Here is a 12,162-nt window from a genome sequence, read left to right on the forward strand (position 1 = left end):
ATGGACAATTGACAGAAAAGCTGTATGAAAGGCACATTGAAACTAGCATAACAATACAGTGCTCTGCATAAGATCACTGGGAGCTGTACATCTGCTTTAATTTCTTGAACTGCTACTAATGAACAATTTGCATGGTAAGAGAAAAAAATGAGAAAAAATCTTAAAATGTTTCAGAGTAAAAAGGAATACTAAAGGACTTCCTTCAAAAGTGGCAAATACTAGTTAAGCCACTTAAGAGAAAAAAGTTACAGAACCCAAAAACCATGGCTGTGTATGCTATTAGTGGCTCCGCAGGAAAAACTTGTTACATTCTGGGTGCAGAACAGTCTATGTGCCAACCTAAACAGACAAAACTGTCTGTACCAACTACTTTCCCAGCCGACCCACTGTCATCACATCTATCTAAGCGTTATGTCTGCTCGTGCTGAATGCTGCTACCCAGTGCAAGCAGGAGACTGACAAGAAGCCACCAAAGGGGAGCAATACGGGAGCAGATACACACAGCCAACAATAGAGCAAGCTGCTAAATTTAATAAATGGCAGGATGCCAGAAGGTGTCAGAACTACAGTAACTCCCACACATTTTCTGGAGTTATATAAACAGATTTGAGTTTGAAAGAGACTACTTGAAAACAAAGTGATTTTTAGGACCTACCAAAACCACTTACAAAGACTTAATCACATTTGCTCAGTAGTTTAATTATTCTTATAAAATATTTAATAACCCAATATGAAGCAGCGTATAAACAAAATTGCTAACAGTACGGGATAATTTATTATGCCACATTTCAGGTAAGTAAAGTACTAGGCTTACGTAGAAACACTTGATGTCTTTTAGGATAAGAAAGTCTAAACAGCAAAGAAAGCCCAGCTTATCTTAAATCATTTTAAAATAACTACCACTGCAAAGTAAGCCCTTTAAGAACTCTTAACAAAGAGACATGTGCATCTTAAACCACAGAAGTATTCAAACAAGTTTTTTTTTTTATTTGGTTTTTGTTTCAAAATTGCAATAACTAAATGGCCAGATGACTATCAAGTTCTAGTCAACTCCAGCTCTAGTATAATGAAGTCCTTGATAGTATTGCATTCTCTTACATGACATGTATCCTATTAATCCTGGATTTTTTTTCTCCTGTTACGTATTAACAAATACAAAGGATTCAATGGGAGGAATCTTTATTACCAGCTGACTTGATAAGAAAAAGAAACTGAAGACAGTAAGTTTATGCAGTCTATATCAGTAATTCACAACATAATCCAGATTAAGATGCTAACGCTAAGGTACAAATCTTTCACATGAGCAAAAGAGTATTTCACATCCTGAGACCATACAAACATCACAATTTTCCGGTCTGTATGCTGGTCCAACAGAGAATTACAGAAGTCAATGCATACTAGCACATCTGGTTTGTAGCAGCACATATACATTTTCAGAAACAGCTGTTTTAAAACACTGGTAGGTTTCAGGACATACCTTACTACCCACAGCACAGCTCCAGTGTCTATGCACTGCTGTACCTCTGATCAGAGACTACATGAAAGATTGACATCTTCTATGGGATATTCAATGTTCCAATAGCAGTATGACTACAGGAATTCAAACCAATACTAAGCGATATGAGCAATATAAATAATGTAATAAAGATACCAACAGATGCTTAGGCAATTCCAAATTACTAATTACACATTGGTCTAGCTGTAACAGGCATTTTAATGATCCACATTATTAAAGATCCACATTTAAAAAAAAAGAGAATTCTCACCTGAAAGTAATACAATATCCCCAGGAAACACAGTGAGTGACCAAAACGCAGCACCACGCCATAGCACCACCTTCCTCTCAATCTCTGACTGGTCAGTAACTACAATTGTTGCTACCGGCACTTTACATGAAGATTTTGGTCTAGCCTTAATCTGTATTTCTTTGATAAGACATGGATGTACTATTGTAACCAACACATTGTACTTTAGATTCTTGCAGCAGCAGTTCTGAAGTGGCGACAGTAGTTTCCTTTGAGACTGCTTGAAATCTGTCCCTTCTTGATCTACTCTCATTCCAGGACCAACCGGAGGAGAATTCAATTTTGGTCTCTTGGATTTCAGCTGCCTTTTAAATGTTGATGGGAAAATATGAAAAAAATTTTCAGACTTGTGGGCTCTTTTAGAAGAGCTCTTATGAGAACTTTCTACCTGAGAGCACAGTATTCCTGAGCTCAATTGTTCAATATGGATTTCATTTTCAAATTGCACAGCAGGAACACGAGATTCATGAGACTTCACTGAATTTTCATGAGCACTCACTTCTCTTGTAGCTTCAAAGCAAATGTTTTTCTCATCACACTGCGAAGTGAAAAGTTCAAGAGAACTTGCATACTCCTGCCCACAGCCATTTTCAACCACACTAAGACATGTTCCAGCATCAGATTCAAATTTAAAGTGATCACATGGTCTTTCACATTTATTTCCCGTTTCTGTTTCTAACAGCTGTACAGTTCTCTGCATCTCATTCTGGTTCTTAAAGTGATTCTGTGCAAAAACAGCCACTTGACTTGAAGTCATTATACTACGAAATTCAGTATCAGTTGACACTGCAAGGTCTACACAAGCACTTGGTTTTCCTCTTGGTTTTGACTCTTGATTTTGGGGGAAAAACATATCCAGATATTGACTTAGATGTTCATGGTGATCATTTCTATCATCTGATTGAACACCTTGTTCCACAGACCTTAGGTGTATGCTAATCTCCTTTGTACTAGCCACCAAATTAGAAATGTCAGAACCCTTATCTTCTAAATGACTGCCTTTTACTTCAGTGATGTTTGAACAGTCTTGTGATTGCTTACATTGTCTACTGGATTTCACAAGTTTTTGAGGAAGGTGTTGATCTGCAGCCGGATTTATGTTTGCAGGTTCCTGTCCATCTCTGGATATTTGACAATCAGAATGAATTAAACTTCGGGTCTTTTGGGGTGTACTGGCACACGTTCCCACCATAGGCACAAAAGATGACAAATATTCTTTTGCTGCTGTTAATTGCCCCTGTTCAGGCTGCTGAGAGCTGTCATCATTTGCAGAAACTGCTGTGACTGGGGAGCTTCCTGCCTTAAACATTAAGCAGTCTGTCCCTTTGATTTTTTCAGAAAAAAGACTGTGTATATCAAATGAACAGTGGAGTTCTCTCCATTTTTCAACAGCAGGTGCCAAACTACTTTCTTCAGACATGTCCATTTGGCTTGGAATAGTGGGTGCTCCAACAAAAATATGAATTTGAGATCTTTTTGACATTTTTGATTGTTGGGTAAGTTTGACTTTGAACAGTATGGTTTATGCAGTAACTACAACACTAAACAATAGCACAACAAAAATGATTTCAGATTTTTCTTAGTTTAAAATACCTAAATTTCAAAGGAATACTCTATAATTTTACTAGTAAAAATACTAGTTAATGCTTATAAAATTAAATGCATGATAGAAAAGGAAGTAATTTAGTATGTTATATAAGCTTGACCCAGTAAATAATCTACAATAGGGCTTAATTTATGATTCCGATACTTGGAAACATGTAGCAGATGCAGACCTGTAGTGAAGTTCAGTATGTACTGAGAAGACCCTAACAAAGTTTCCAGGAACTTAACTTTTATTAGTCTTCTATCACCTGAGCAGACTTAAGTTCACTTATTACACTAATAAACATGTGAATTTACATTTTAACTGATGTGAAATAAGTGCCTTAAACTTTTACAACAGTTGGGACAATTTCATCCCCTGGAAAAAACATCAATTTTAACTAAATTAAATATAGTAGAGTCTCTTAAAATTTCAGAAAAAATCAGTAGAAATTCATAATTTACATAGCTATAAATTTAACATCACTCTTTTAGCATAAATATACTGTATTTAGTAAGAGAATATTTTAAAGGCAGATTCTAGGATATTATCAATAAATTTAAAAGTATTTAATAAGCATTAAGAGGTCACAGTGAAGCTTGAGCAAACAATTTACAAGTTGCTTTAATCCACATATTTATCATACTGTTCAAGTTCAAAAGCTTCTAAGCTTATTAAAAAGTTACCTACCTTACACACCACAAAAGAGAAATCCTAGATTTTTTAAAGTTACCTGCTATATTGTCATTTTAAAGTACTCAGCTACAGCTACAAGCATTTTATGCATTAAAATGCAGACACCTAACTACGTGTTTGTAAATTTTGGCAGTGTTGTTAATAAGTTACTGCTGTAAGGAATTCTGCCGAGGTAGAAAACAGAACACCAGCAGATAAATTCAGGAACTAATCCATCTGCAAGCAGAAGAAAGAACATTAAAAGATGAAACAAATCAAAAATATTTGCAGTTTTCATTTAACACTTATTAAATTAAGAGATCTTTTGTTCACAATCCACTAGGGGTCAATAAATCTGCACATTTACAAAGCTCATAGTAACAGAAAAACTGCAAACATCCTGGAACACCAAACTAAGGTGTATTAGAGATGTAACTAGAAAAACAGTGTACAACTGCTGAAATTAAATATGTCAACATAATATAAAGAAGCTACAAAACAGAGGAACTCGTGTTGTAGTTTTCCAAAATGAGTAACACTTAAATTCGCGAAGAGTATCCAAATTTCTCCAGTTATACATTTAAATTTATGCTCATAAAGCTGTTTTTAAAGGACAATTATACTTTTGAAAGCATTATATTACATAATTATAGAATAATAATACACAACTCAGCAAAAGAAAAGACAGAATGAACTGTTCAACGCAATAACGTATCAGGTAAGAACGAAAAAAGTGACAGTAAGACTGAATCCAGTAAGATTGAAGAAGTTAAGTGATGTTAACAATTTTTGTAGGTAAGAGGCAAAAGTCTCCCCAATACATGAGTTAAAACAATTTCAGGAACAGATAGATACACTACAACAGAATTTCTTATCCTTATTGAATGTGAACTTTAGAGCTGCAACCCAACTGAGAAGATTAAATTATTTCTTCCATCTCAAAATGTATTGTCTAATAGCAGCTTTTTTTTTTAGTTCAGTTGCCTTGGTTACATATGGATAACCTTAGATACCCTACAATGGAACAATATGTCTACTAATAAGGAGGCTCAAGTGAATAAAAGGCTCAAATGAAATAGGAAACAGTTTTATTCTCCATGTGTAATACAAAAGTGCTTAAAATCTGACAGAGATCTATGCTATTCCTAAAGAACTTAAAAGATCGGTGAAATAATGTCAAACTGGGCTTTGTAGAATTAGGAATAGTTCTTTCATTTCAACATCCTAGCTTCTACAAGGACAGAATACTGACCTGCCACAGGCGTAAGATTCAGTCTTGTCCCAGTCTGTCTGTCACATGTCTTTTTAACCTAGAAGAGATTTCAGAGGCTTATCTAAATTCTGCAAAACTCTCAAGCTTTTGTATATCAAATTGCAGAAATATTCATTATAATTTGATTATTAATTTAATTATAAGTTTATTAAGTTAATAATTCATTATGTGATCAGGTCAAAATAATTTGCATACCTATTTTCTCTACCCTCAGATTAAGCCTATAAGAAACAGAGCTCTAAATTTTCTTGTAAGGAAAAAGATTCAACTGCACTGGCAGTGAATCCACCTAGTTTTTGATGAGTTATGAGGAAAATGGAAGGGCACTTTGGTTGCTGAATAAGTGAGAATTAGAATAATACAGTTAGAGGCTATAAGCTAGTGCTTATACCAATAGATACAATGCATACATAGCATAAAGTACTCAAAATTAAGAACTGTCACATCTTAGACTGCTTCTTGTGAATATAATTGCAGGCTTCTTGTAGTATACTAAAGCAAGTTCTTGCACCTTATAGTGATTAAGGAGGTATTGGGGAGGCATTGGGGAGGCAAGGGCAATCCCCAGACATGGACTGTATATCTCGAAACAAGACACTGGAACTCATGATAAGGAAGCGGCAGACAGACAGAGAAACAAACGTAAGGACTATAAATCTCAAAACTGGACATTGGAATTCATTATAAAGATACAACAAACGGAAGAATTGGCAACAACCAGCTCTTGCAATTAAGAAACATGCCAATTCAGCAGATTCCTGACCAAAGGTGAAAAGTACACTGTGAGGAAGACTCGGGGTCTTCCTCCCAAAGACCCCTGCCCACAATTCTTGGAAAGCTCTGCGCAGGCGCAAGGTGCCAAAAGGCTAATTAGCATGAGAAGCGAGGGAAGGCGGGGATAGGTAATGCATATGTATAGGTGCTTGTAGAATATTGATAGATTGATTGTATAAATTCAAGACTGCTTTTTGCTTTGGGTATGCACGATAGGTGGAGAGATCCCCCGTGCATCCAGCGCTGCAATAAAGAATATACCACTTAAAGGAATTTCGGCTTCGATCTTTGAATCAATCTGGCACCCTAGATGGGACAACCTCTCTGCCGGACCGCAGGACCCGCTGGGGACAGGACTCCCTAGGGTACCCCCGGGATTTCCCGGAGGGACTCCTCGACTCACCGGATCACTGCGGAGGCAGACAAGGACCCCATCATTGTAAGTGAGTATATTCTTTATTCTGGTTTGGTTTTCTGGTAGACCGGTCATCTGGGACTGTCCAGTAAGTCGGAAGGTGACTTCTGCAGGACAGTATTTGGTATATACTTTGTGGTTAGTGCCACAAGTATATCTGGGGACCTTGGGGTCCATCTGTATCTGGAACTGTCTGTAAGTCAGAAGGTGATCTTCTGCGAGGCAGTGTTTGGTATATACTTTGTGGTAAGCACCATAAGTATATTTGGGGACCTTAAGGAAAGAGCTCGCTTTAAGGTCCATCTGGAATTGTGTTGTCTATTTCGGTTTTCTGACTCATGGAGTATGGTATTTAACTTTGGTTATTGTTACTGTGATTTTGGCTATTTTTCTGGTGGTAATAGTAGGTTTGTGGCATTGTTATAAGAGAGATATCGTTACGGTGTTACACAGTTCGGTTTTCTGACTTATCGCATGTGGAATTTGACTCTGACTATTGTTATTGTGATTTTAGCAATATTGCTGGTAATAGTAGCTTTGTGACATCGCTACTGAAAGATATTGCGTGCCCGTATTTTTGTGAGTGATACGTTTTGTGATACGCTTTTGCAAGTAACATGTGTATTCTGAAAGTGTAAACTGGAAAATGGGGGGGGCAAACAAGCAGTGAAATTTTAAAGAAAAGTGTGTTAGGATGTGTTTTAAGTCACTGGAAGGATATTGGAGGATCTGCCGGTGGAAGTGTGAACAGGAAAACATTGATGAAATATTGTAATCAGTGGTGGCCGCTTTATAAGCTGGAATGTGGAGAAAAGTGGCCCCTAAATGGAACTTTAAACTATAATATTTTGCTACAGTTAATGTTGTTTTTTGAGAAGCAGAACAGGATGAAATGTTGTATACTGATGTTTCAGCATCTTGGTGGGAAAAGGTATGGAATTAAGTTGGCCCCTGACTGAGCCTTTGATGATGGCATTAGAGAAGTACAGGCTGGAGAAAGATAAAGGAAGTGTTAAAAGGGTTGTTGAAAGTGTTAAAGGTGTTTGAAGTTGAATGAGCAGGGAAAGAGGATGTAGGAATGTTAATAGTTCTGCCTCTGCCCGAGGCAGAGATCTTAAAATCACGGGTGTTAGCCCTTTAGGGCAAAGGGACCACGATGGGTCCGAGAGAGTTGTCACAGAAACAGAAAAGCAGTTAACTCTTAAAACAACCTGAGTTCATGTGCGAGCTCAGATTGCCGATGGGACCGCTCAGGGAACTGTGGACAATTGCATTCCCCTGACCGACCCCCACTAAGACCCAAATCATCCTGAAAATTATGAACGGTTAAATAAATACTAAAACCTGGATGAATTGGGAATTGAGAATATGCTTCCAACAAGGTCTAAAAGAAACCCCTATGGAATTTTTGGACCAACTCTGAAATGTAATGAAAATAAATAAATAAATAAATAAAACAAAATGGTTTGGACCTGGCTTCGGAGGACAAATTGACTAGCCTTTTCCTAGGGTAATTGACCCCTGATTTCAACAGGAATAACGGGGACCTGGGGAATCTACCATAGCGGATCCTCCACTGGTTATAATGAAGCTAGGGGAGGAATGGAAGTGAAATTTCTTATTGATATGGGGCAACGTATTCAATTCTAAATCAAGCATTAATGCCTTCACAGAATTATTATGTTAGGGTAAAAGGTGTGTTGTGGTTTAACGCGGCCGGCAGCTAAACACCACGCAGCTGTTCGCTCACCCTCCCCCTCCCTCTCTGGGACGGGGGAGAGAAATGGAAAGTGAAGCCCGTGAGTTGAGATAAAGACAGTTTAATAAGACAAAATAATAATAATAATAATAATAATAATAATAATAATAATAATAATAATAATAATAATACAATGATGATAATAGTACTACTACTACTAATAATAATAATATGTACAAACAAGTGATGCACAATGCAATTGCTCACCACCCGCTGACCGATGCCCAGCCTAACCCCGAGCAGTCCGGCCCCCTCCCCCGGCTAGCCACCCCTATATATTGTTTAGCATGATGTCAGATGGTATGGAATACCCCTTTGGCTAGTTTGGGTCACCTGTCCTGGGTCTGTCCCCTCCCAGCTCTTACTGCACCCCCAGCCTGCCTGTTGGCAGGACAGAGCAAGAAGCTGAGATGTCCTTGGCTTGGTATAAGCACTGCTCTTTAACAATTAACACATCGGGGTGTTATCAGCACTCTTCTCATCCTAAGCCAAAACACAGCATTCTACCAGCTACTAGGAAGAAAATTAACTCTGTTCTAACTGAAACCAGGACAAGGTGTAACCGAAAAGGCTTATTTTTGTGAACCTTTGAAGTACAAGTTACGGAAAAAATGGGGCATACACAGATTTTTATATATGCCTAGCTCCTCATGGGCACTCTTAGGTAGAGATTTATTAGAGCAAGTAGGAGCAGAAATTGTTTTTGAAAAAAGGGAAAATGGAATTAAGTATAGGAGAAGAACAACTAACAAATGTGTTAAGTTTGGCACTAATACAAACTGACCCTAAATTGAAATACCTTTAGAGATCACAGATCAAGTATGCCCAGGAGTTTGGGCTACTGAAACCCCTGAAAGAGGTAAAAATGTGACCTTAATAATTATTAAATTAAAGCCAGGAGAGAAACCCATTAAGGTTAAGTAATATCCTTTGAGGATAGAAGATAGGAAAGGAATTAAAGAGATAATTAATAAATTTTTACAGTATAGATTATTGATTGAATGCGAATCAGAATACAAGGCACCCATATTGCCAATTAAAAAGGCAGATGAAAAAGCTATAGGCTAGTTCAGGATTTGAGGGCCATAAATAAAATCACTGAGGAAATACATCCAGTAGTGGCAAACCCTTATACTTTGCTGACTAAATTAAAGAATAGTCAAGCTGGTTTACCGTACTGGATTTAAAAGATGCCTTCTTCTTGCCTAGGCTTAGCCACAGAAAGCCAAAACCTATTCGCCTTTGAATGGGAAAATCCCGATTCAGGCAGAAAGACGCAGCTTAGGTGGACATTACTACCTCAAGGATTCAAGAATAGCCCCACTATTTTTGGAAACCAATTAGCAAGGAAACTCGAAACATGGATGCCTCCGGACACTGAAGGTGCTTTGTTACAATATGTAGATGATCTCTTAATAGCTACCGAGACTAAAGGGAGTTGTATTCAATGGACTATAAGTCGTCTTCATTTTCTGGGTTTAAATGGATATCAAGTCTCTTGACAGAAAGTCCAGCTGGCTCAACAAAGTGTGACCTATCTGGGATTTGAAATTTCGGAAGGACAACGAGTACTAGGAACTGAACATAAGGAAGTCATTTGCCAGACTCCAGAACCTCAAATGGTAAAGGAGCTACAAACCTTTTTAAGAATGACAGGTTGGTGTCGCCTTTGGATTTATAATTATGGACTATTGGTAAAGCCTCTATGTGAATTGATAAAGATTAACCAGTCAAAGTTAGTCTGGACTGGAGAAGCACAAAAAGTCTTTAAACAACTTAAACAAGAATTGATGATTTTGAAATATCAAGCAATATTGGTAGAACAGGACAACTTGGAAATTGTGATAACTAATATTGTGAATCTAGCCTCTTTTCTTAGTGATGCTCCAGCACAACCTGTGATTCACGATTGTTTAGAAACTATAGAGACTGTGTATTCCAGCCGACCAGACCTTAAGGAGGAGCCCATGGAAGATGCGGAAGAAACTTGGTTCACGGATGGGAGCAGTTTTGTTATGCAAAGACAACGTAAAGCTGGATATGCTATAACAACTACTCAGCAGGTAATCGAGTCTAAGCCTTTACCCCCTGGAACATCAGCTTAAAAGGCAGAGATAGTTGCTCTCACGAGAGCATTGGAACTGGCAGCGGGAAAAAGGGTAAATATTTGGACAGATTCTAAATATACATTCGGCGTGGTACATGCTCATGGAGCAATTTGGAAAGAACATGGATTGCTGACCGCTCAGTGAAAACACAAAGTATGCTGAAGAAATTTTAAAATTGTTAGAGGCTGTAAAACAACCAGAAAAAGGTAGCTATCGTGCATTGTCAGGGACACCAAAAGGGGAACACCGATTTTGAAATTGGAAAATCGATTGGCAGAGGCTAAGCAGGCAGCTGAAATAACTGAGGTGAAGGCATTGTCTTTGATACCAGACAGTAAAATCCAAACTATATCCAAATTATACAAAAGAAGACTTAAAATTAATTGAAGATTTGAAAGGTAAAATGAAACCAGATGGATGAGTATATTTAAAAGATAACCACATAGTAATACCCTCTAGTTTGACATGGCCCATAGTTCTTACAGAACACAATAAAACGCATTGGGGAGCTGGCACACTGCATAAGAGCCTGAGTCAGACATTAGTGGGACGATATGATAAAACAAATAACTCAACAATGTAGCATTTGCTTACACAATAACCCCAATACCAAGAATAGAATAAAATTTGGAATAATCGGTAAAGGAAATTATTCGGGGCAACAGTGGCAAATTGATTTTTCAGAACTCCCTAGAAAAGGGGGATATCATTATTACTGGTTCTGACTGACATGTTTTCAGGAAGGCCTGAAGCCTTTCCCTGTCGAAGAAACAAAGCAAGAGAAGTGGTTAAAGTCTTGTTAAATGAAATAATACCATGCTTTGGGATTCTAGTAGCAATGTCTTCTGATAGAGGTTCACATTTTTGTGCACAACTGGTAGAACAGATAAGTAAGATTCTAAAGATAGATTGGCAACTGCATACTCCTTATAGACCACAGGCAAGTGGACAGGTAGAAAAATGAACCATTTAATTAAACAATAAATAGCTAAAATTGGATAAGAAGCTAATTTGTCATGGCCTCAATCCCTCCCTTTAGCATTACTTGGAATTAGAGTTAAACCTAGAATAAAAGGGAATTTGAATCCCTTCAAAATCTTATATGGAAGGCCATAGCAATTTCTATTTAGTGGAGAGGACCTAACGCAGTTAGGATCAGAATATTTATATGCTTATATAACTGAACTTCAGAAACAATTAAATAAAGTACATAAATTTGTTTTAGGGACCAGGGCTAGAGGGTTGGATCAACCAATCCACCCCTTTAAGCTCGGGAATTATATATATATAAAGACTTTTTCAGGACAACCCCTACAGGAAAAATGGAAGGAAAGTGGATGGGACCATACCAAGTATTACTGACAACACACACCGCCATTAAGATTAAGAAGCAAGCAGCTTGGATCCACAATTCAAGGGTGAAGAAGGTCCCGGCGAGGATATAGACCACCACTCCAATTGGACCAACAAAATTATGGTTTTCCAGATCCTAATGATTGCAGGGGTGCGGTTCTCGGATTCGGGGTGGGCAACTTGGGATGAGAACTTACACCTGACCTTAATACAAACAATTTCTCAAGTAACTAATAAGACGAACTGTTGGGTATGCACCCATCTGCCACAGCATGGGAATAAGGGTGTATCGTTAATCGGGATTCCCTTGCCTGCAAACTTATCTTGGACTAATTTGTGGGAAAACACATCTTGGGGTCGAAAATATTAAGAAGTTTTGGAACTAGAAGTGAGTAGCTTCATGCCGTTAGAATCC

The 12,162-nt window shown here is 37.8% G+C and overlaps 1 protein-coding gene across 10 annotated transcripts in view; it reads right to left on the bottom strand.

The window, feature by feature from the left end:
- Positions 1-12,162, bottom strand: part of SHLD2 (shieldin complex subunit 2) — a 71,724-nt gene that overhangs the window by 40,970 nt on the left and 18,592 nt on the right. For 7 of the 10 annotated variants that reach the window (XM_082764455.1, XM_082764450.1, XM_082764444.1 and 4 more), the window contains 2 exons: positions 5,318-5,375; positions 1,767-4,302 (listed from right to left, as the gene is read on the bottom strand). The exons of 2 other annotated variants lie outside the window; for them this stretch is intronic. In XM_082764455.1, the coding sequence (XP_082620581.1) occupies positions 1,767-3,288 (1,522 nt within the window). In that variant the 5' untranslated portion in view covers positions 3,289-4,302; positions 5,318-5,375. The remainder of the gene's footprint in view (positions 1-1,766; positions 4,303-5,317; positions 5,376-12,162) is intronic. One more of the 10 variants, XM_082764452.1, reaches the window with a different exon arrangement.

The sequence above is a fragment of the Aythya marila genome, assembly GCF_965140915.1.
Source record: "Aythya marila genome assembly, chromosome: 7".
Classification (NCBI taxonomy): Eukaryota; Metazoa; Chordata; class Aves; order Anseriformes; family Anatidae; genus Aythya; species Aythya marila.